The sequence below is a fragment of the Pagrus pagrus genome, assembly GCF_965226575.1.
Source record: "Pagrus pagrus genome assembly, chromosome: 19".
In the NCBI taxonomy this organism is placed as follows: domain Eukaryota; kingdom Metazoa; phylum Chordata; class Actinopteri; order Spariformes; family Sparidae; genus Pagrus; species Pagrus pagrus.
Window position 1 is genome coordinate 2,779,317 of NC_140203.1, and position 21,951 is coordinate 2,801,267.

General features: G+C 46.0%; 1 protein-coding gene across 3 annotated transcripts in view; it reads left to right on the forward strand.

The window, feature by feature from the left end:
* The window catches only part of ttc28 (tetratricopeptide repeat domain 28), a 108,800-nt gene that overhangs the window by 45,659 nt on the left and 41,190 nt on the right, over nt 1–21,951 (forward strand). For all 3 annotated transcript variants that reach the window (XM_084382582.1, XM_084382583.1, XM_084382584.1), the window contains 2 exons: nt 17,099–17,246; nt 21,607–21,879. In XM_084382582.1, the coding sequence (XP_084238708.1) occupies nt 17,099–17,246; nt 21,607–21,879 (421 nt within the window). The remainder of the gene's footprint in view (nt 1–17,098; nt 17,247–21,606; nt 21,880–21,951) is intronic.

The following is a 21,951-nucleotide window of genomic DNA, read 5'->3' on the forward strand; positions in this document are numbered from 1 at the left end:
ACTGAACATGGTTATGCATAAAGAAATCCCTCAGTGGTGACCAAAGCTAGACTTTCTCTCTCCGCCTCCCTCAGAAATGCGGTGCATCTCCGGGCTGAGAGGACAGCGCTCCCCCAGGAGCTTGTCATGTTGATAGAGCTGCTCGGCTCCAGTATCCTCGGGACGTGTTTTTTTTTCCTCTCGGTATACCTCTCTGTTTATTTCACGCCTATCACCGCGCCTGTTGGTCGAGATACTGTCTCCGACTGAACCCTAATCTGTCCCAGGGATGATATTATTCCCTTTCCTTTCTCTTCTCGTTTTCAGCCGCTCCTCCCTTCATGCTTTTACAGCTCTCCGGAGAGCAGCAGCACGGATAAAACACTTCTTCTTTCATGTAAGCAGAGTATAGACAAGAGGAGGACCGTGCGTGACTGCACTTTGTCTCATAACCTCCGCCACTTCCCCGCCTGTACTCTGTTTTCTTGCCGTTTGACATCAGGGTTTGTCTGTAACCGCCCGATCGAATGAGATATTGCTGTCACACATCAGCACACAGTCTCTCTGTAGCTCCTCCGTCGCACTTTACACCCACTGAACCAGAACAGATGTGCAGTAACATCAGCCCGGTCTCACTTCATCTGTCTGTAATGACTCACTTTATCTGCGAATGTGTTTAAAATGTGTGTCCGCTGGGCTTTTGTCTGTCTATAACCGTGCCAAAGTGGGTTTTCCTTTTCTTTCATGAGAAGAAAAACACTTATTCTGCGCTCTCAGAGTTGTCTGTGCTGCTTCACGTCCAGAATATATAATGTATTTTTTAAAAATGTGCTGTATTATTTTTTCCTTCCCCACGTCACCAGCTTACAAATGGCAGTGTAGCTGCCTCAGAGGATACATGTGACTCGTATACCTGTGCTGTAACGTTGGCAGAGAAAGCCTCGCGTCCCTAAACAGCATCAGGTGGGAAATGCTTGCATGTATTTTGTGTGCACTCGTGTGTGTGTGTGTGTGTGTGTGTGTGTGTGTGTGTGTGTGTGTGTGTGTGTGTGTGTGTGTGTGCACTGTATGGCAAACAAATGGGATTGTGCCAGCTGGGGGGTGAGAGAGACGAGCGAGAACACCTTTAAAATGAGCTTTGTGGCGCTGGAATGAAAGATAAGCTGCAGTCATTATTTTGTTGGTTCGACACACTCGCCGAGTGTTGAGTGTGTGTTTTGTGTACATGCTGTTTGCACTCAATTGTCGTTCTATTATTCGTGTTTTTCGGACGATTATCTTAAATGGAAATTACAGCGTTTGTTAACCTGGTCGCTGTTATTTTTTGCACAAGCAGCAGAGACTTCAGGGCGTCACAGGTCACTGACGAAGGAAGAGTGCGCCACCTAAAACCCTGAAAAACCCTCTGAAACCACAGATTTGTCCTTTGTGCTCGTATGGAAATGAGCTGTGTCACCTGTTTCCAGTCTTTATGCTAAGCTAAGATAGCTGACTGCTGGCGGTAGCTTAATATTTAACATTCGAATAGAGCGGTGTTGATCTTCTCATCCAACTGTCAGCAAGTGTTGTTGCCATAACGTCAAACTTTACCTATAAGAATATAATTAACGTAAAAAAGTACGATTTATTGGTCAGCACTAGTTTTTAGCTTTTTAGCCACATCCTGTATGTGTGTGTTGTGTTTTCCTCCAGTTTTCTTGTTGTCTCCCTCCAGCTTCACTTCTCTTCTTCTCTTATCTGCAGCTGTATGAAGTTCAGTCATGAAGCTCCGGGATAAACACAAGTTTTCTGCTCAAGTTGAAACATTTTCAGCTTCCACGGATGCGTCGTCGCTTCACTCGCTGCCTCTCCAGCATCTGTTCGGCCCCGCTCGTCTTATCATTGACTTTGTGTTGCAGTGGTGCCGCCTCTGAGCTTCACGTTTGGTCTCTTGCGTCAGTCTGCAACATCACCAGAGTTTCCAAAATGTTACCACAGACGAGACGCACACATCTGCCTGAGCTCCAGCTCTCCTCGGTCTGTCTGCACTTTATCTCCTCCCTTTTCTTTTGTTTATTCTTGCAGGGACACAATTAAAAGTAATTGCTCCAGAGTTAGCTAGCTGCTAATTAGCAATCGGTTCTCCCCGGACAAAACAGCACAACAAAGCCCATTAATGTGGAGATAAACAGAATCATGATACAACGAGGTGACACCTTTGTGCTGATTTGAACCCAAACTGGGGCTGAACTGAAGCAAGCACATCTCCAGAGATGAGCTGTGAGTACACAAGGACTGGACCTCTGATCAGAGAGGAACTGGAGGCGCCTGCAGTCGAGCTCTGTGATAACTGATGGAGGAGAGGGGGAAGGACTCGTCTGTTGCATGATGGGAATTACAGAAAGAACAGAAATGTGTGTTTGAGTGTTTGGTAGCTATATATAGTGAGGTGATCTTACCTGCTTCTGCAGTCTCGGTGGAGCCGACCCGACAGTGTTTGGACTCCACAAACACGCTCAAGTCTGTGTACACACTGTACACACCTCTGAACTGATCCATCAACCCTGAGAACAAAAACACTTCTGTGTGATTGTTTTTTTTTCTGTTATTATTTTTGTGTAAAGACGTGTTGATGCTTTCTGTTCTTCGTGCTTTCTCCTCAAAAAAATAAAAGAAACAAAGCTGTGAGACGGAGGATTTGTCAGAGACGGACAGGAAGCAAAAAATGATAGTAGGGATGTTGTTCGGCAGTGCTTTTACTGTGGTTTTACACATAGTTAAATCGATTCGTTATCCGCCCGTTTTAAGTCTGTTTTCTGTTAATATGTCAGACTTTGTTGTGCTGCAGAGGCCGAGTCTGCATAGTGTGTTTTATTTTGAAAATCGACACGATGCACTTGTCCGGCTCGATCGGCTCCGTGCAGATCGACGTGGCTGCCGTCCTTTGCTGAAACGTGGCGTGGCACGGCCGGTGGAAACACAAGGCCGTAAACCAGCGGAGACGGGCCTGGTGGAGTCTCAGGTCAGAGGTCAATCTGTCAGCGATAGACGACGGATGATGGCAATCGTCACAAACGGACATTTAAATGCAATGATGGAAAAGAGAGACAGAAACAGCCATTTTTACAACAACAGCATCATCCCAGAGGATTGTGTCAGGGGTCCCTGAATACAACCAAACGCAGTGAACATCTGTTTCCTGTTGGTCACCTGTTTTCAGGTGTGTTATGATGAACGAGATCATTCCTGAACTGGACCTTAAACGCTCGTCAGGACGGAGATCAAGCAGGTTTTCAAAAAATACCTGTGTACATGTGGACAAGGCCTCAGATTTGACGTGTTAAACTGCAGCAGAGCGATATTACGTGTTTGTGAATCAGTTTCTTCTTCTGTGTCTTTACAGTTTGTGTAAATCTGTGCTCCACCTCGTCTGTTTCCAGCCTTTTATTCGCCTCCTGAGCGGAGCACCAGAGGCGGTGGAGGAGAGGAGTGTTTGCTGTAAATAATGCAGATAATAAGCTATTGAAAACATGACACGCGCGCATAAAACGCTGACAGGTTTCCAATACGTATTATCAGCCTCTTCTACTCCTGCAGCGACTGTGTGTGTGTGTGTGTGTGTGTGTGTGTGTCTGTACAGTGTGTTGCGTGTGTCTCTGCCTGCTGTATTCATTGCTTCAGCTTAGCGAGGCAGTGGGGAGGTGCAAATGTCACGCTGTCTGAAAAAACGCTAAGCCAACTGACTGTGGAAAGTCTCAGGAGAACTGAGGAGGAGGAGGAAGAAGAAACTGGAAGCCACTTCAGAATATGAAAGTGCTGAGTGAAAGGTGGAAAACATCACAAATCTCCCTCGCCGAGTCTCTCCCAGCCTCCCTCTGCCTCTGCCGTGCGCCGCGCTCGCACTATATATCGGCCTGTAATCACATTGCGGAGCGTTTCTTCTGTTAAATTGAATTGTAATTGGCAGACAATGGGCGTGACATCACAATTCACTGGATGGCTCATGTGGAAGCAGCTCGGCTAAATTGAGCCTAAAGTGGGCCATGCTTACTGATGAGCCCGGAGCGTTAATGAAAGAATAAAGGAGCAGGGAGCAGAGCACATATAGGAAGCGTGGAGGCGCAGAGGAGAGAGGGAGGTGTACTTACTCTGAAAATTAATTGCCCTTTGGGACCGATGCCATTAATAATTATAGTGTGTGACAGCAGCGGCAGAATGTCGACTTCTCCAGCGTGTGCGCAGCCACACCTGACTGATCTCCTCCTGCAATAATGGAGCTTTTATCGTGAGAAAAGATTGTTTAAGAGTGTTTTGGATTAGCAGACTCCATCTCCGGTCGCTCCTGGTCCTCCACACTCTTCGACACACCTGTACTTTTTATGACGCATCGGCTCGTCGTTGCTCGTAAAAACGTGTATTTACGACATTAATTGCACGTCGGTTTGTTGAGCTGCGATGGCAAACAAATCTCATCAGACTTTTTTGTTTTTATCTCTTCTCTCTCTGTTTATTAGCAGCTTAGGAAATATTTAGTTGGGTGCTTTCACTTCAAAATAGAAGAAGAAGAAATAGAAAAAACATGTTTATGTCATAAGACAGATGTGTGTGAGGGATGAGTAGAAAGCAAAAGACCTTCAGTTTGCCTGATCAAGGTTAAATACAGGTGTGCAGGATTTTACACTAAAGTCGTGATGTTTTGACATTTATTGGACTCGTATAAAAGCGTGTGGCCGTAAATGTTAGATTTTCCTGGACCGTTCAGGACAAAAGATAAACTGTGTGAATGTTTCTCCCCGATGTTTGAACAGGTGTCATCCTCACACTCACACTGCTGCATTGTACTTGTTAGAAAGCCAATAATAGAAACAAGTTATATATAAGTCATTGGAGGGCGGAGCCTCAGTGGTGATACTGTTAACATACAGCAGTGACGTCACCTGAACTGAAGCGAGACAACTGGCAACTTTCTGTGTAACACCGAAGGAAAAAAAGGGAAGAGCAGTTCATGAAAGACTCGTCACGTTTAGAAGTTTTATTAAACTGATAAATGAAATCTGCTCCGGCTGTTTCAGCATCACAACAGACTCAAGAACAAGGTTTCTGTCGCCAAAGAGTCTTTATTTATTTTGTTCTTGGAAAGGCTAGAGAGGCTTCGGTTAGAGAAGAGAGGGAATGAATAATGCTTCAAGACTCGACTGCAGCCTCGTCGCTGTTATGTGAGAATCTGTGCAGGCATGTGAAGGTGATTTCACCTTTTCAGACGTCATTAAATCCTCTTTAACCAGTCCGACTTCAACCTCACACACATGATAAGTCCCATTTTCTCATTAAATCACCACAGAAGCCAGTTAGCTCAACGAATCTGTCTGAACTTTTTAAAATATTTTGTTCATAAATATTCACTTGGTGGCCACAAACACAACGTCAAGCTAAAGCAGCACAAATATTTATCAGCGTTTTTGTCAGATTTCACATCGTCAAAAGCTCATTATCGCAGAAATATCGTTATATTATTTTAGGGCGATATCACACCACTACTACACACTAAATCTGCACCTAGTTACTGTTGCTATGCTCTGATTGGACGAGCCGCTGCTCTGGGGGCGGGGTTTAGCGAGGGGTCAGCTGGATTTAAAAGTGCACATTTCTGCGTGGATTCCTCACATTTCCACTAACGTGTGCTGTGTTTCTCTGCTGATAATCCATTTACTGGATTAGTCAGACTGAACAAAAGAGCTGTGAAGGAATTAATTACACATATGTACACACACACACACACACACACACACACACACACACACACACTGCAAAACAAAAATCTGTTTATCTGCAGCATGTTGGGTTGAAGCACCAGGGAACAGTTGTTGACACGTTGAAGGGATGGTGGGTTTTTTTACGACTGGTTATCTGCTCGGCTCCTCTATGAATTATCACAACCTGTGAGGCTGGATGTGAAACAGAGAGAGGGTCTAATTAGCTTTGTAGGGAATCATTAGGAGTGCGCTCGCCCTCCTCGCCCTGATTCGCTGAGTGGGAGCTGCATGCGTGGCGTCGTTCCCCCCCGAGTAATCACTGGTCTCTGTGTTGCGCTGCCTCCACCCTCCTGTCCTCCACCTCTCCTCATCTCTCCCCGGATGATTCGGCTCTAATTAAGACGGTGAACCAGCGAGAGAGGAGGAGGGTGTTGACCCTGCTTTCAGTTTGGGCGTTAGAGGTGTAAAAAGTGGAGGAAGAGGAGGACACAGGGATGTGAAAAACAGAGGAAGAGACCTTGAGGGGAGAAAGAAAAACATTATAGCGAATGAAGAAGAACTGAGACTATATGGGATGCAGTGTTTTTATGAAAACATATTAATTGCAATACATATTGTCTTCAAGCTTCTGTCATTGATCTACAGGAGTTTGAACAAACTAAAATCAGCCTGCAGATGAGATGTTACTGCTCCTATTAGCTGGGAAACACAATGGGTCCATATCATACAGTCTTACATGGTCCAAGTTCATATTTAATAACTATATCACTGAAAATAAACACTACACATGGTGTTTTTTTAAGGATGTATTCAGGCGCCTGGCAGAAAAGATGCCATTATGTGACCTCAGAACATCCCCGCCTGAGAGCAACAGCCACAAAGCTCATTACAGTCCTTTATTTCCTTATTTACACTAACTTCATGTTTAAAAAATAGTCTAAAACAAGTGCTTCGGTGGGAAAGAAGAGAGAGTGGGTCACTGATCTACACGACGTTGGCTGTTGTGGGCTCTGGGTCGGGCAGAGAAGCTCCTGTGTGCCTGAGTGGTTGCCCCACTTTGGGCTGAATATGTCTGAACAGCTCTAGGACGGGATATCACACAGATTTCCACCAAGCAGTCCGGTTCACTTCAGTTCGTGATACATGAGAACGATAATTTTTGCATTGTGGATGAAACCAAAACAACCACTCCATGCCGTCCTGTTCTTTTGTTACCCTTCTGTTGAGGTACCGAACACACTGATCCGATACTAAACGGCGGAGTTTAAATTCTGCAGACCAGAACAACCAGCGTCATCTGTGCTCTGATGTAGGATCGCTTGAGAAAAAGCTGCCTCGCTGCCTGCAGCTTTTTCTCATCCAAAAATTGTTTACTTGTTGTAATAATCGATCACATAACGAGACTGTATGCGGTCGTAACGCAAAATGGATCTGTCCAGTTCAGTTCAGGTCAGTTAGTTAAGCATAAGAACAGTTACGGTACCAAAAGAAACCGCTCCGTTCCCTCCTGTTTTCTCTCTACCCTTCTGTTTCACTAAAAAGGGGAGTTTAACACTGCAGACCCCGACGTGGTCAACCAGCGTTGTCTCGCAGTCTTCTGTGTGAAGGAGGTTTACCCTCGATCAACCCCACCTACGTAAAAAGTAGCCTGCTGTATGTGGTGGGATCGTTAAACGGGCTGTGGATACATGTATTTGTTCTCCATCATTATCTATCTGTTGTGACACATTTTTATTACATCTCACTCCTCTCACTCGATGTCCGACCTCCGTCATGGACTGAACCAGCGGATCCTCCCCGCTGATACAAACGTGTCGGGATCGTTCCTCCTCCTCCATCGTCGTGCAGCCCGGATCACTTTACATCAGCCTGTGCTCCTCTACCCTCCCTCAGTTTTACAGTTCACTCCTCTCAGCTCTTCACATTGACCTCCCCACTCATTTTTCCCCAGCAGGTATATTTGCTCGGCCTCGGGGGTCAAAGTTCACCGAGGCAATCAAACGATCAGCCGGCGCGCTGCCTTCGAGCGCACACTCACACACAAGCGCAGCGGCAGCCGCTTGACTGACAGCCTAATTACCCCGAGTAGGAGAGAGCGAGCCCCTCGCTGTACTGCAGCTAACAGGATCAGAGGCCACTTGTCCTCCTCGCCTTCACGCTCAACCCCTTTATGTATATTTCTCTTGTCAGTGCTGTGTGTTTATGTGTGTGCGTCGGATGGAGGGAGCACTCTAGATTTGTCTCAAAGATGGCGGCTGATAGCGTTTTCACAGAAATGAAAGGGTCGAGGGAATGACTCAGGGTCTGGGTGTGCAGATAAAGCGGAGCAGAGAGACGAAGGGGGAATTGCTTTTAGTCGCTCGGGGGGAATAAACCTCGTGTGTTGAGGTTAACCAGGATCACTTGTGTGTACGTGAGCTCCGGGTCCAGAGTCATTCAGCCGGCACGCCAAGGTTAAATGTCCGAGCCGGCGTCCCACTCAGGTTATCCACGCTTTGAAGAAATTAATACTTCAGGTATTTTTGGTATGTTCGAGATGGAAAAGTGGATCAGGTGTTTGAACAGCTGCAGTGAAGTGAGGTGATGTGCTCTTTAAGAGGAGATAAAAAGAGAGCGGCGTGTCAGCTGGCTCTCTTCATCGACCTCCAGACTTCACATTTCAAAGGGAGATTGAGAAGTGTTTCCTACAGTCCGACCCTCATGTGTTGAGTTACACTTTCACGCCATCGGTGCTCTAAATGTGATGCTGTGGCCCTGAGCAAAGACGCTCGACAAATAAGGTTAACTTTTGATTTTTTTGGCCTCGTTAGCAAATAATTGCATATTCACACATCCAGCAGACACATCATCGCCCAGACCGACGCGTGTTTCCAGCCTCCTGATGAGTGCGAGTCCGATATTCACCATCTTCACCCTCTAGTTTGGTCTCCACCATCGTGACGTCTCCCAATTCTGAATCCTCGAGTTTGGCATTACAGCTGTCGCCATCTTGTTTTTTTAGAGCCATGTGACGACATGTGAGGCTCTTGTGTACATTGTGTGGCTCTACACAGGTGCAGCAGCTCTACGTCATGAACGTGACCACAGCGTTGTTGTTGTTCTTCTTCTTCTGTGTTTATTGGCGGCTGGCAAACCAACTTTTAAAGGTGCATACCGCCACATACTGTGTGTAAATGCTGCACTTTTAAAGTCAAGTAAAGCAGTTTGGCTTTGTGTTATCGGTTTTGTTTATTCTATATATCTTATATATCATGCATCCCAACAACAAACTATTTTGTGTACTGCAGTGTTTATATATATATGTGTGTATTTCTCGTTCTTTAAATGTTTTGTATTTTCTTCCTCTTTGTTGCCGAAGAGTTTAAAATATGAATGAAAAGTATTTTCCTCAGGAGGGAGCCTTTACATTCCTCCCGTCAGAACGACACCCCAGAAACAGTTACACAATCCCTAAAAATCTAAACCATCAGTAATAAAAACACTCGTGACGCTTCTATAAAGCTGGTGCCGCTCGGCCCGGCGGTGTCCGCTGAATGCTGAACACAGTTAACGACCTGTGTCGTTGGTTAATGTGCGGACAGCTCAGCTCTGAGCTCCGGCACCGGCTCTGTCTGCTCACACCGGACAGACGGAGACTCTTAATCGTTTGGCTCCGGGTGCATTTTGTGGTCCCTCAACATACGACGCTGTGGGCGTCACTGATGACCCGACACACGGTCACGCACACCGACACGCACTTAAACACGCTTACATCAATATTGACTCAGAGAAGCACTCACACATGAGACGTCTCTGTCCGTGATGAACCAGGGTTTCACACGCATGTCAAGAAACAAAATGTAAGGCTCAACTTTATCTTCACAACTTTTAAACAAACTTTAATACGACACACAGACTCGTGAAGCCATCAGAGTGTGTGTGAGAGCCCACAGCTGGCCGTGTAACATCTTTATTGGTCCCAGTGGAAACAGTGGTTATGGCCACTCCAACTCGATTATTGCATCTTAGCTAGTGTCCCAGTGAAGCGCTGATAAATATTCATGCAGATTAGCCAGGGAACAGTTGGTGTGTGTGTGTGTGTGTGTGTGTGTGTGTGTGTGTGAATAAGAGCGGCTGCATTGATGCCTCGTTGTGGAAAGTAACTAAGTAAATTTACTCAAGCTCTGTACTTAAATAAGACTTTTGCATGTAATAGAGTATGTACACATTGTTGTATTGGCAGAGGTGTGAAGTAACAAAGTACAAATACTTTGTTACAGTACTTCAGTACATATTTCAGGTATCTGTACTGTACCTGAGTATCTCTGTGACTTTCCCTCTCTACATCTGAACACAAATATCTGAACTTTCTCCTCCTCACAGCTTCAAAACAGCCTCGTTACTTTAGTTTGATGCAATTGAGGTGAATTATGGATTATTGTTATTTGGCGTCATCGCACGCCGCCTTCCCAACATCACAAGACTGATTTCAGACGTGAGAAGACGTGAACAGACAGAGAGGGAGGCTGGAATGGGGAGAAAAGGCGTGTTAGTGTCTCGTATCTGCAGAGAGTTTCTTATTTTCTCCTACTGACTCTACCTTTAACTTTAATAGTCTTTGAATTATATTAATATGACGTGAGCTTCAGTTAGCTTTGACCACAAATGTCCTTCAGAGGGAGACTTTTTACTCTGATACTCTGAGTACATGTCAGAGCCTGTACTCGATTACTTTCACTTGTGTAGCACGTCAGAGTACTTCTCATCTGTTGTTAGTGTTTTTCTACACATTGACTCAGTTTCACAGGTTATAACGAGTTGTTTTCTGTTTCTTCTTGGTGTTACATTATCTTGTTTGCACGTTTTCTGTGAAGATGCTGACTCAGCAGCGTTATTCCTCCACCGCGGTGTTTACGGGCTGACTGGTCTATTAGACGAACCCGTTTGAATCACGTCGCCCTGCGAGATGAGACGCCTGTTAATTCCCAGACTGTGAGTAACTGCTCCGCCGTAGAGGTCTGCTGTTTTTTTTTTTTAATTCACGGTGTTTGATCGTACTTTCACTCCGGTAATAAGGTGTGTTCAGGTCTACGAGGAGGCATCCTCACAATACAGATTGCTGTGTTTTAATGGCTCCCTCGACCGTCTCGGGCTCTTAAATAACGACCTCGCTCTCACACACACAGCTCACAACTCACACAGCGTGTCATTATATCACCTACTGTGGGATAAGTGGGGTATTGACTTAGCAAAATGAACCCTGTTTTTTTAAGTGATGGCCCAGAAACATCCGCAGCCCCTCCACCCCGAGGACGATGCTTCTTCCTCTAGTTTCTCTCTGAGGACGGCGTGATGTGAAAGGACGAGTCTGTTGTTGCTTATTATGACTGGGATCTTATTTTTACAGTACACAAAGCCTTTCACGTTTGTAAGTGAAAGTGTTTATGTGTAGACAGGAGGACAAAATGTGCAGGAAAGTATCCGTATTAGTGTGGTGAAGGCCTGACTGATGAATCCTGCCTCTTGTCCACGTGACGAGGAGGCTGTGGGTCAGGACGCAGAGGCGGGTCGTCCAGTAATGACGGCTGCACGTCGCTGGCTGAAGTTTCTGTGTAAACTTCCTAAAACCAGAAAGAGAGCAGGAGCGAGCTGCTAACACTAGCCTGGACTCTCGCCCGTTCAACACAGAGATCACACAATACTGCTGCAACAAAGACAATTCTTCATGCTGACTTCATGATAACAACAGTCATTGACCATATTTAACGCTGGTTGATCTCGTCCCCTGCTCACAAAGTACTGTTTCCTGAACTTCTTCTTCTGGTAGCTGCTTTGTAAAATCCCCTGGTTAAAGCTTCAGTTGTGGTCAGTTTCTGAGGTCTGGGCTCACTGATTCATCGCTAAAACAGTCACATTACAACCTGAACTCTACGCTTTAACTCCCCGTCCTGCTTCATCTTTGTCTTTTTTGTACCTGCTGCAGTTTTGGTTTGACCTTTTTAAATATAACGGTCCAGATAATCCGGCTAAACTGTTGGCTTACAAACGGGCCTGATCATCTGACCGTGTTTGTTCCATCTGACTTCTCTTTCAGCAGTTCATCCCAGTTCTCGCCAATTAACTTGATGAGTTTAATCAAATCACGAACCGATGCCAGAACCACGAAGATAAGAGCCCGAAGCTCCGACAAACTCCAGAATTATCTTTTAATAGCAACAGTAAACAGTTATTGATGATTGCAATAAGTCTCGCTCCTCTGCCGGGCCACAGGTAGAAGGTAGACGAGTTATAATATTCATTTGTCAGTTGTGGTGTAATTTACTGTTTATTGTTTGTCTCCTGTGAGAAAATTAAAGCTGGCTCCGGCTGCCAGGTGTGTCAGGAAGCTCGTCTTCGTCCTCCGTCTCTAACAAATTACTACATCTCCACACCTCCCTCGTCCACGTCCGTCTGAACGGCGTTAAATCTGTCCGCTCGCAGGAGAAGAAACAAGGTTCAATCCACTTTTGCGTCCGGATGAAACGAGAGCGAACGTTTTTTCGTCTGTGTGTTTTGAGGCAGATTCTCTCATTTGCAAAGACATCAATCTCCATCACGTCTGGTTTATGTGATCCTCTCCTGCTCGTGCTCACACCCTCTCCCTCTCTCCCCCTCTCTCTCCCTCTCTCTCGCCACTTGTGTCGCCATCTGTTCTCGATTAATGTGAGTTACGAGCAGTAATTGAAGCATCTGTTCATCCGGTGTGCATCCGTTGCTCTGACACGCCGACGTATAACACCCTCATCTCGCTATATCTCTCACTCTCTCCTTCATTTTGTTTAACATTATGTCTCTTTTAAACACCTTGAACTGCTCCGGTCGTCTCTAGCCGGTCGGTCGGTCGGTTCACCGCTTTGTTTGGACTGAAATATCTCAAAAACTATTGACATTCAATTTTGGATTATTGCAGAAAATAATCTGTGTCAAACACAAGTTTCTGATCCTTCCAGGTTTTGTTCATCCAGATAATCTCCACAGATGAACTCCACTTTGTGATGTTTGAAGCGTAAATTAAATGTGTAGCGGTAAAAAGCTAATGCTAGGCTACAAACAGACGACATCACGGTCACATGACTTAATCGTCACCACCACTGAGCGTCTTACTGCACAGTTACTGTACAGGTTTTCTATAAACTGATCAATGTACAAGTTGTAAAGTCAGAGTGAGAATAGTTTGTAACTAAAGTGGGCCTGTGAAGACGGAAGAGTGAGGAGATGAGTCTTGTTTAATGTCCCCGACGACCTCTGTAGTCTCATTCAGACACTTGTTAATACACTAAATAGGTTTTTTATTAAAATGTGGAGTATTTACTGACATATTTTATGATTTAGAACAAAAACAAAGGTTTACTGGTCTCACTGCTCTAATAACCCGACAAAGATGAGGCTGTTTGCAAAAAGAAGCTTCCTCACTCGTCAGCAAATCGTTGTTGGACACAGCTGCTAGCTCGTCATCCACGCGAGGCAGCGGAGGAGTGGAGCAACTGCACAGCCGTTCACTTTTCAACTTTTCAACTCGCTGAATTTCCCAGAGACCCCTCGCCAAAAGCTGAAGGCGTTACCCGATAAGATAACAAGATGTATATTCAGGGATATGCCGTTTGTATTGGGATGGTTTTCAGGAAACTGACAGAACTGGAGCCACGAATAAAAAACTCCCATGATCTCAAGACGTTTGGAAAAACTCACTCGCCGGACGAAATACAGACTCTTAGGACACTTTGTCTGATGGACGGACAGCTGAACAGTAACGCTTTGTAAAGCCGAGCAGAGCTGCAGGTTCAGGAGGTAATTCATAGCCGATCAGAGTCTTTTTAAAGGAGCACTCACTTCATGACTGAATAAACTGACCACACTTTGTTTATATGTGGTGGACCCTGCCACCTTTCTAGCTTCAAACAGTGTTCTGGGGACATTATTTTCTCATTAATATTGTCAATATTAAAATTCTGTGTTTGAATATCCTCTATAAAACTACATAATGCCCCTTTAAAGTAGCCTCGGTTTAGCTTCCTCCGTCAGCGTGGCCCCCCAGGAGCTCCCAGAGTGCTTCACCAGTACAAAGACATCCTGTATGTAAGTACTGCAGGCGTGAACACACTCGCACACCGCCAGGATGAGTCCCGTCCCTTTTATCGATCACTTTGCTTCAGCCGACGCGGAGCTGTCAGCTGACGGCGAGGAGGCCGTCTAACTGCTTGACTGGGAATCGGTGTGAAATACCTGCAGAGCCAGACGGACCAGACACGACCGAGGCAGCTTCTGTGATCTGACGAGCAGCTCCAGCAGACCGCTGAGAGACGGCTGGGAAAAAAAGAAAAAAGAAGTGTGTTTACGTGTGGTGGCAGTGTGTGTGTGTGTGTGTGTGTGTGTGTGTGTGTGTGTGTCAGTCTGGTCTGTACCCCCTGTATGTGCTTAGCAGGCGGCGTAGCCAGACTGAGCTAATAAGGCAGGATGTGTGTGTGTGCAGGAGGCTGGAGGTGGTGGTGGAGGCAGACTCTTCCTGCTGTCACTTTCTGTCTGGCTCTGGCATGTTTACACCCTTGATGGGGGTAGAAAGCTCACACACACACACACACACACACACACACACACACACCTGCATACATCTAACACACACACACACACACACACACGACTCAGCCTATTGTGCTGTAAATCCTGCAGAGATAATGGCCGTCTCGCTATGATTATAACTTCTCCTTTTGATACAATCACCCTCATCTGACTGAAATTATCCTCCCGGAAGATTCCCCCCCAATCACGGGGAAAAAAGGTAAAAAACGAGCGTCTAAACGAGAGACTCGGCGTCTGTCGTACGGCGGCCAAATCAGTGTGAAGGCGACAGATTTGAGGGGCAGCGCTAAGTAGAGGTGGGCAGACAGGTGGGGCGTCCATATGTCGCCCCGGCTCCTCGGTCCCCGTCCAGCCCCGCCGCTCTCCTCTCCAGCCTGGACGAGGGTCAGAGGGCAGGCTGCTGTCTCTCTCTCCTCAGCATGGACACTTGGCATCAGTGCCGGGAGATGAGACACAGCGGCCGTCATGTGTTTCAGCCTTTGTGGACTGATGTCTGATGTCCTTTATGCATCAGAGCGATATTTTCCATGTGTATGTAGATCTGATATCATTATTTGTCATTTAAACGGTTATTTTTCCACCCTGTAATTTACACAGTGCAGTGCTATGAAGAGTTGAGTCATATGTATTGAAATACAGGAAGAGCTGCAATTATTAAACAACTATTTTGATAATCGGTGAATTAGTTTGAGTCATTTGTTGAGAGAAAAGTCAAACTTCTCAGATTCCAGCTCCTTAAATGTGAATATTTTCTGGTTTCTTTCCTCCTCATCGACAGTAAACTGAATATTTTTGGGTTGCGGACAAAAAGGAGACAATTGAGGACGACGTGTTGGACTTTGGGAAACATAAATCAACATTTTATAAACCAACAACTGATCTCATATAGACACTTAGTTAGCAGCCGCTGTTTTTAACACATGTAAGAGCTTTATAGTTAAACTGTGGGACATTTAACGATGTATTTATTGCTGTAGAACAAAACCTGTAAATATCTTCATCCTGTGGTAACATCACACCTTATTTCAGGCATTTAACTGGAAACCAATTAAAAAACTCACAGATTTTGAGACGAGGGAACCGTGTACATACTACACCTAAAGAAAGCGCTAACTGCTGCTGAATGTAGTTAGCTGCTGCCTGTTTTTACAGGAAACTATGCCGAAGCAAATAGCCAGAGTTTGTCTTTTTAACCTAACAGGTTATCTCTGGTGGACGTGGTGTTATCCGGTGTAACCCTCCTTTAACTCAAGTTGTCAGGGACTATTGGATTCGTCCACACTGTCTGTGGGTTCAGACACTGTTTACAACAGCTGGACTTTAATATTTGTGACAGTATTTTATCTTATCGTGTTTTATTTCGCTGTACTTTTCAGTGTAAACCATTCAGGTCAGCAGCTTTTGCTGGAAATGGAACAAATGAAGAAAAATGGTGGTCGGGTCAATGAATGAGGATTATTATATGATTATACCGTCGCTGTAGCTGCCACTGCTTTCAGGCCCTTTTTGTGACGAGTTATTTAAGAGACGAGGCCTCGGCTGTAATTACTGACCATTTATCCCACTTTGTGTTAATCAACAGTGAAGTGACACCGCGGCCTGTTCACATTCACCAGCACGCAGCGCTCAAGGCTTAGTGCATTAGATTAGACGTGACCCCGCGGCTCCATTCGTTTCAATGAAGATGTCGGCCGGACGACGACGGGACAAAGACGGCCGCGGCTGCAGAACAAGTGGCGAGCGGGACAGGAGCTGCCATGTAATCTAATTCCTCTGCGCTTTGTCTTCATTCACTCACTGTCGTGACAGATTATGCTTCAATGGGAGGAGGGAGGGCAGGATGATAGATGAGGGAGGAAAAAGGGGGAGGAAGGACGAGAGAGAGAGAGAGAGAGAGAGAGAGGCAGACAGGACAATTAAGTTACAGTCAGGTGTGTGTCTGTGTGTGTGTGTGTGTGTCTCATGAATCTGATGTCATGATTCATTGTCTCTAATCTTGCAGTGAAATGCACGAGGGCTCCTGATGAAGTGTGTGTGTGTGTGTGTGTGTGTGTGTGTCACTGTGTGTGTTCAGGCTGTATCAGTGCTGTGCAGGTGTCGGACTCACACTCACACACACAATGGCTTTTTAATTACTGTAGCTCTGTGGACGCGTCAGAGGTGTTTCTGAACCAGCTGACTGGTTTCAGTCCAGCGTGTCGGTCCAGACTGACATAAATCAGCTGTTATGTTTATTATAGGTGTTTGACGTTCGTGTGCCTGAAAGGATGAATAAGAAACTAGTGATTTTTCCTCTAGCGCCACCATGACGTGATCTTCTTTTATTAATAAAGGTAATGCCAAACTTTCAGAGCCTCTGAGGTAATACTTTTATCTTGTGCGCACGAGATCCATAACTTGCACAAGACTAAAATAAAAAGCCGTCCGGGCCTCCGGGACTTCAGCTGGTGGTGGTGCTGGAGGAGAAGATCAGTGACTGTGGGATTCATCCTCGGGGATCCAAGAACGTCTTTGCAAAATATTTTACCGATTCATCAAGTAGATGTTCAGATATTTCACAGCAAAAGATAAAACTTTTGATCTGCTGGTGCTGCAAGATAAAAAGTAGAGAGTATTTTTTAAAGTAACAGTATTTTATTCATCTTCTTCGTCTGGGTCCTTCAGTCTGGTGACCAACACTCAGACCAGCACTGCTGTCGAAAATAAAGAAACAGTTACATGATCTGAGCCGTCATGGAGGAAGAAAACACAGAATGTGATCAACATGTTGATGTTTGCTCTTCTTCCTGCAGGCCTACTTTCGTCAGGGGGTTGCCCTGCAGTACCTGGGCCGTCATGCCGACGCCCTGGCAGCGTTCGCCTCCGGCCTCGCCCAGGACCCCAAGAGTCTCCAGCTGCTCGTCGGCATGGTGGAGGCTGCCATGAAGTCGCCCCTCAGAGGTAAGAAGCTCGTCTGACGACGGCCGAGTTCACACGCTGTCTGTCGACTCTCTCTCCTCGTACTGTACGACAACACGAGGCGGATTCATGCAGACAGAACATTTGTTTGTCTCCTCAACAACAACTCTGTTGTTGAAAGTTGTGGGAGAGGAGAGCGAGATGTAGACGCTGGGGAAACTGTGAAGTTACCACTTTTCTTTTGTTCTTTTATTCAGTGCCTCTCCCCGAGGACTGGGACGGGAAAAAAACAGAAAAAGTTGCCTCTTATGATTCAGATCTCACAGAGATGTGGATGCATATTGGATGTGACAAAGGAAGAGATAAGAGAAGAGAGATACGTGGAGAAAATAAATAAAAGAAGTCAGTCAGATGAAATAGAAAGAGAAACACATAGAAGTTGAAATTGAAAATAGTGAGTCTGCGATGGCGAGTCGGGGAGATTGGACACCCACTTGTTGAAGTGAGGGCAGGACTCAGGTGAACGCAGCCTGAATCCTAAACGCAGGTGAAGCTGCTTCTTTACAATGTGGTGGCTCACAGGAGTCACACCTACTGCGAAGCATGAAGACGCACATGTCCATGTCCCAGAGACCAGGGACCGGGGTGTCGTGATATTTATGGGCGTGGATCTGAACTTTTACCTCTTTAGTTAGTCATGTTTGGTTTATATTACATTTTTTGTTGTTTTCTTATTGATACTACACAATTTTAACTTTTTTGATTTTGGAAAGGAAGATTTGAAACCACTTCCTGTAAGCTAATGGGTTTCCTGAGCTGAACGGAGGCCTCGTCCCCGGGTACACGGGTATTTTTAATAATGCATTTTCTTTCAAACACAAGCTGTCAAGCGATGTCAAGCGAACGCCAAAGCAGCAGGTGGTGATGTAACCTCTACCTTAAGCCCACGATGGCCAATCAGAAGACGTCAAACAAATGAGACGCGCTTTTTCAAGCCAAGTTTTCCAAAAGCTCCGTTTTTAGTGACCTGAAATGCCGTCTGGTGAGGAGATAATGACTGAATTTCCATCTTTGGTTGAACTGCTCCTTTAATGTTGCACAACTATTTAAAGTTCTTGAAGAGGACCGTTAGTAACGAGTTAATTATGTGGTTACTGTGGTTTTTGGTCTCTAATTCTTCAGGAAGTCACGATGTTGTTCAAGTTTAATTACAGCGTCTTTAGGAGCAGACAGCACATCACCGGGGGAGAGGTTTATCAATAACAGTGGGCAGCTGAGGTCTTTAATCAGAAGGAGCTACTGAATGAGTCTGGAGGGTCAGAGAGGCAGGAAGTCACTGAAGGAAGTGACTGTAGGTTTATCGAGCGTTGAGTCAGCGTGTGACAGTGTGTCGGCTGATAATCTGACATCTGATCAGTTACATTTCCATTTTCAGGACTCTTACAAACACGCTCCCTGAGCAGAGCTGAGCACAGAAGGTTTACCGTGTTTATTAGCATGACTTCGCCTCTCGCGGAGCTCATGATGAAATATTTACGAGGCAGTTTCTTGTGTGTCATTGATCTGTCCGCCCCTCAGTTCTCGCTGAGACTTCTATCTGCAGGTTTCAACGGAACGAGGAGATGAAGGAAGCGTGCATACAATCACGGGCGGTTTGCAGGCTGGAGTTGGCACAGGATTATGTTTTTCTGCCCTTCAGCTGTATCAGAATGAGAGCGGCGCTGCTTGGGAATAGCCTTCTTACTTGGCAAGCAGCAGCAAATGTCTGCGCACGTGGATTTTTTTGCATCTGCTCCGACACTGGAGAGCAAATCTGGTCGAGTATTCATCATAATGTTTCCCCTCAGAGGTAGAGAAAGACGATCCAGGTAGACTGAGCCGAGTCGCAGCTAACTGACCAAATCAGCGCCGTTTTCTCTTTCGTCTGCAAACAACAGGCGTCGCTGCCAAGTTTAAAGAAGAGCTATTTATTATCGGTTTCTTCACCGGAGCATAAAGTACGTAGGAGAGTCCTGCCTGAACTTCTGCAGAGCTATCCCGTGCAGATCTGATGCACTGTGGGAGGTTGTCCTGCTCTCCCGGGGCTTCGACTTCCAAAAACTCAATCTCCCCTAAGCTTCAAAGCGAGCGAGCCTCGGCGCCGAGGGGGCCGCGTATCGAGTGTTACCAGGAGTTGTCATGCTCGAGTAAGCAGGAGGAAGGGCAACATGTTGGACCATGAAGAAGGCCGATATGCAGCAAGCACGGGGGGGGGGGAGCTGCGGTATTAGCGGCGTGGAAGAGGAGGCCCTCCTCCGGGTTATCTGGCTCCTGTTGTGTCGGCTGATGTCTTTTTCATAGGATGATATGCTGCCGGGCATCAGACAGCCGAGTTGTTAGAAAGAAGAGGCAATCCTTCCAGTTCTGATCCGGAGGATGTTTACTGAGCCTGCCTCAAATCACCAGAATATTTCAGTTCAGCGTATTTACCAAAGACGGCAGATGTTAATGAGAGCAGCTGAAGTTCATCTCAGTCAGCGCAGAGAGATAACGTGACCTGATTCTGGTGTGTTCTGGTACATGTAATGTTCATGTTTCAGTACCAGATTCAGATGAAGGTTGATCTGAAGGCCGATGTGAGAACCACAGATCGGACACCTGCTTTTCTCTGCTGTTTCATTACAGACGCAGTTTCCTCTCAGCGTGTGTTCCCCTCAGAGGAAACCTTCATTAATTAAACATACATAAAGCCTGATTTTCTTTATTCAGGCCTTGACAGTCGACCCTCCAGAGCTGATTCCCGTTCACGCTACACGCACCGTACAGTTCTCGAGTGTTTCCACAGCAGTAGTTTGGAGGACGTGTGGTTCTCCTGTGATGTTCAGCCCAGAGGAGCTGCAGCGGTTCACCTGCAGTCTGTACGAGCTACATGCTGTGGTGGCAGCAGCAGTTGTGTGTAACGACTGTGATTAACACACATTCAATAATCTGTTGTCAGAGCTGGAACCTTTTTATTGACCTGCCGGCTCAAAGCGTCACAATATCTGACAACACGTGCTTTAATTACACAACGCTGGCACACAACCACAGTCCACGAGCTCAGATTGACGTCTCCAGGCAGCTCTGAGAGTTTTCACAACAGTCTCAGTGTGTCAGAGCTGACGACGCCCCGCGGTCCCCCGTCCTCCGTCCAACTGTCGTCTCTTAACTGTATATTAATCTCAGCAGAAAATGTAATTATAAAAATGCACACTCAGCGATAAATTGTCACGACGAGCAGAAATGTTGTGCCTTGACGAACAAAATCAGGCGTAAATATCCCCAAAAACAGTGTAATCACAGACTGAGCAGTGGGAACACGTGCTGATGTCTGGAGACGTGTTTCTGAAGTGTCGTTTACATTAATTCAGTGCTGCCGCTCTCCTCGGTGCAGTTAAAGACATTTCACAGAGCTGTCGTCCACTTTTCTCGCCATTTTTAGTGAGTGTGCTGCACAAACAAATTCAAATCAGTATAAATTTAACGGACGGACCACTGAACACACGTCTGACTGGATGATGATCTCAGTTCAGTGACCCAGTGAGTTGGACTTTACTGTCTCTGGTGGTGCACACATCGTCCCACAGCGATGACAGACGGATACATGAAGCACAGCTCGACATCACACGACGACGACGGCAGCAACAAACAAGACTCGTAGCTCGAGTCGACCTGTTGAGGGTTAGAAATGCTCACATCTGTGAATGAACGCTGGTGGTGGATATTGTTAGGATCATTGTCAGTGTCAACACCAGGAGGCTGCTGTTCATCTGTATCAGATCTCCATGTTTGCTTCAGAACAAAGCTCAGCTGGTCGCGTAACATGGCCTCAGATGATGACATCACATGAAACAGTATAAGCTAGCTGGCTGGCTAACATATAGGCAGCAGGGTTAGCATTATTATTATTATTATTTATTTTATACATTCGATGGCAACAGCCTCTAAAATGTCTGCACACGTCCCTGCAGGTTTCTTTTTTAGTTTATACTCCCCAACCAACCAACCAGCCACAGAAGTTAACTATAAAGTTGTGAATAAATATTCAATTAAATTTTGTCACCAGTGTTACAGTCGTTTTGCTACAATTAGCCGACTCTTCATTATAGCTACAGGCCACTTAGCGTGAGCACAGCTGCAGCCGGCTATAAGAATCACATCATCTTTTGCTGACTGTTTCATGTAGGAGAAACGGTTCGTTCAACAGTCGACAAACTAAAAATACTGAACGCCAAAGTCAGACGTTAACACAAGCAAGCTAACTGGAGTAGCACCTCCTGTGTTCTCTGAGGTAAAATGACTGTTTTTGTGAATGGAGTTTGGTGGACTTTTAACAGAGCGTAAGGAATAATGGCTGTCTTTGTGTCCACTTACTTCCTCTCAGACTCCCTTGAGCCCACCTACCAGCAGCTCCAGAAGATGAAGCTGGACAAGAGCCCGTTCGTGGTCGTGTCCGTCATCGGGCAGGAACTGCTGACTCACGGTTTCCACGGCGCCTCCGTCGTGGTCCTGGAGGCGGGGCTGAAGATCGGCACGTGCTCTCTGAAGCTGCGTGGATCCGTCTTCTCGGCCCTGAGCTCGGCGTACTGGTCTTTAGGTAACGCAGAGAAGAGTATGGCCTACATGCAGCAGGACCTGGAGGTGACCAAGACTTTAGGTATGGACGAGCAGAGAGCGTGCAGAGTGAACAGACCGTCAGGGTTTGAAAACAGTTGTAATGAACGTCTCA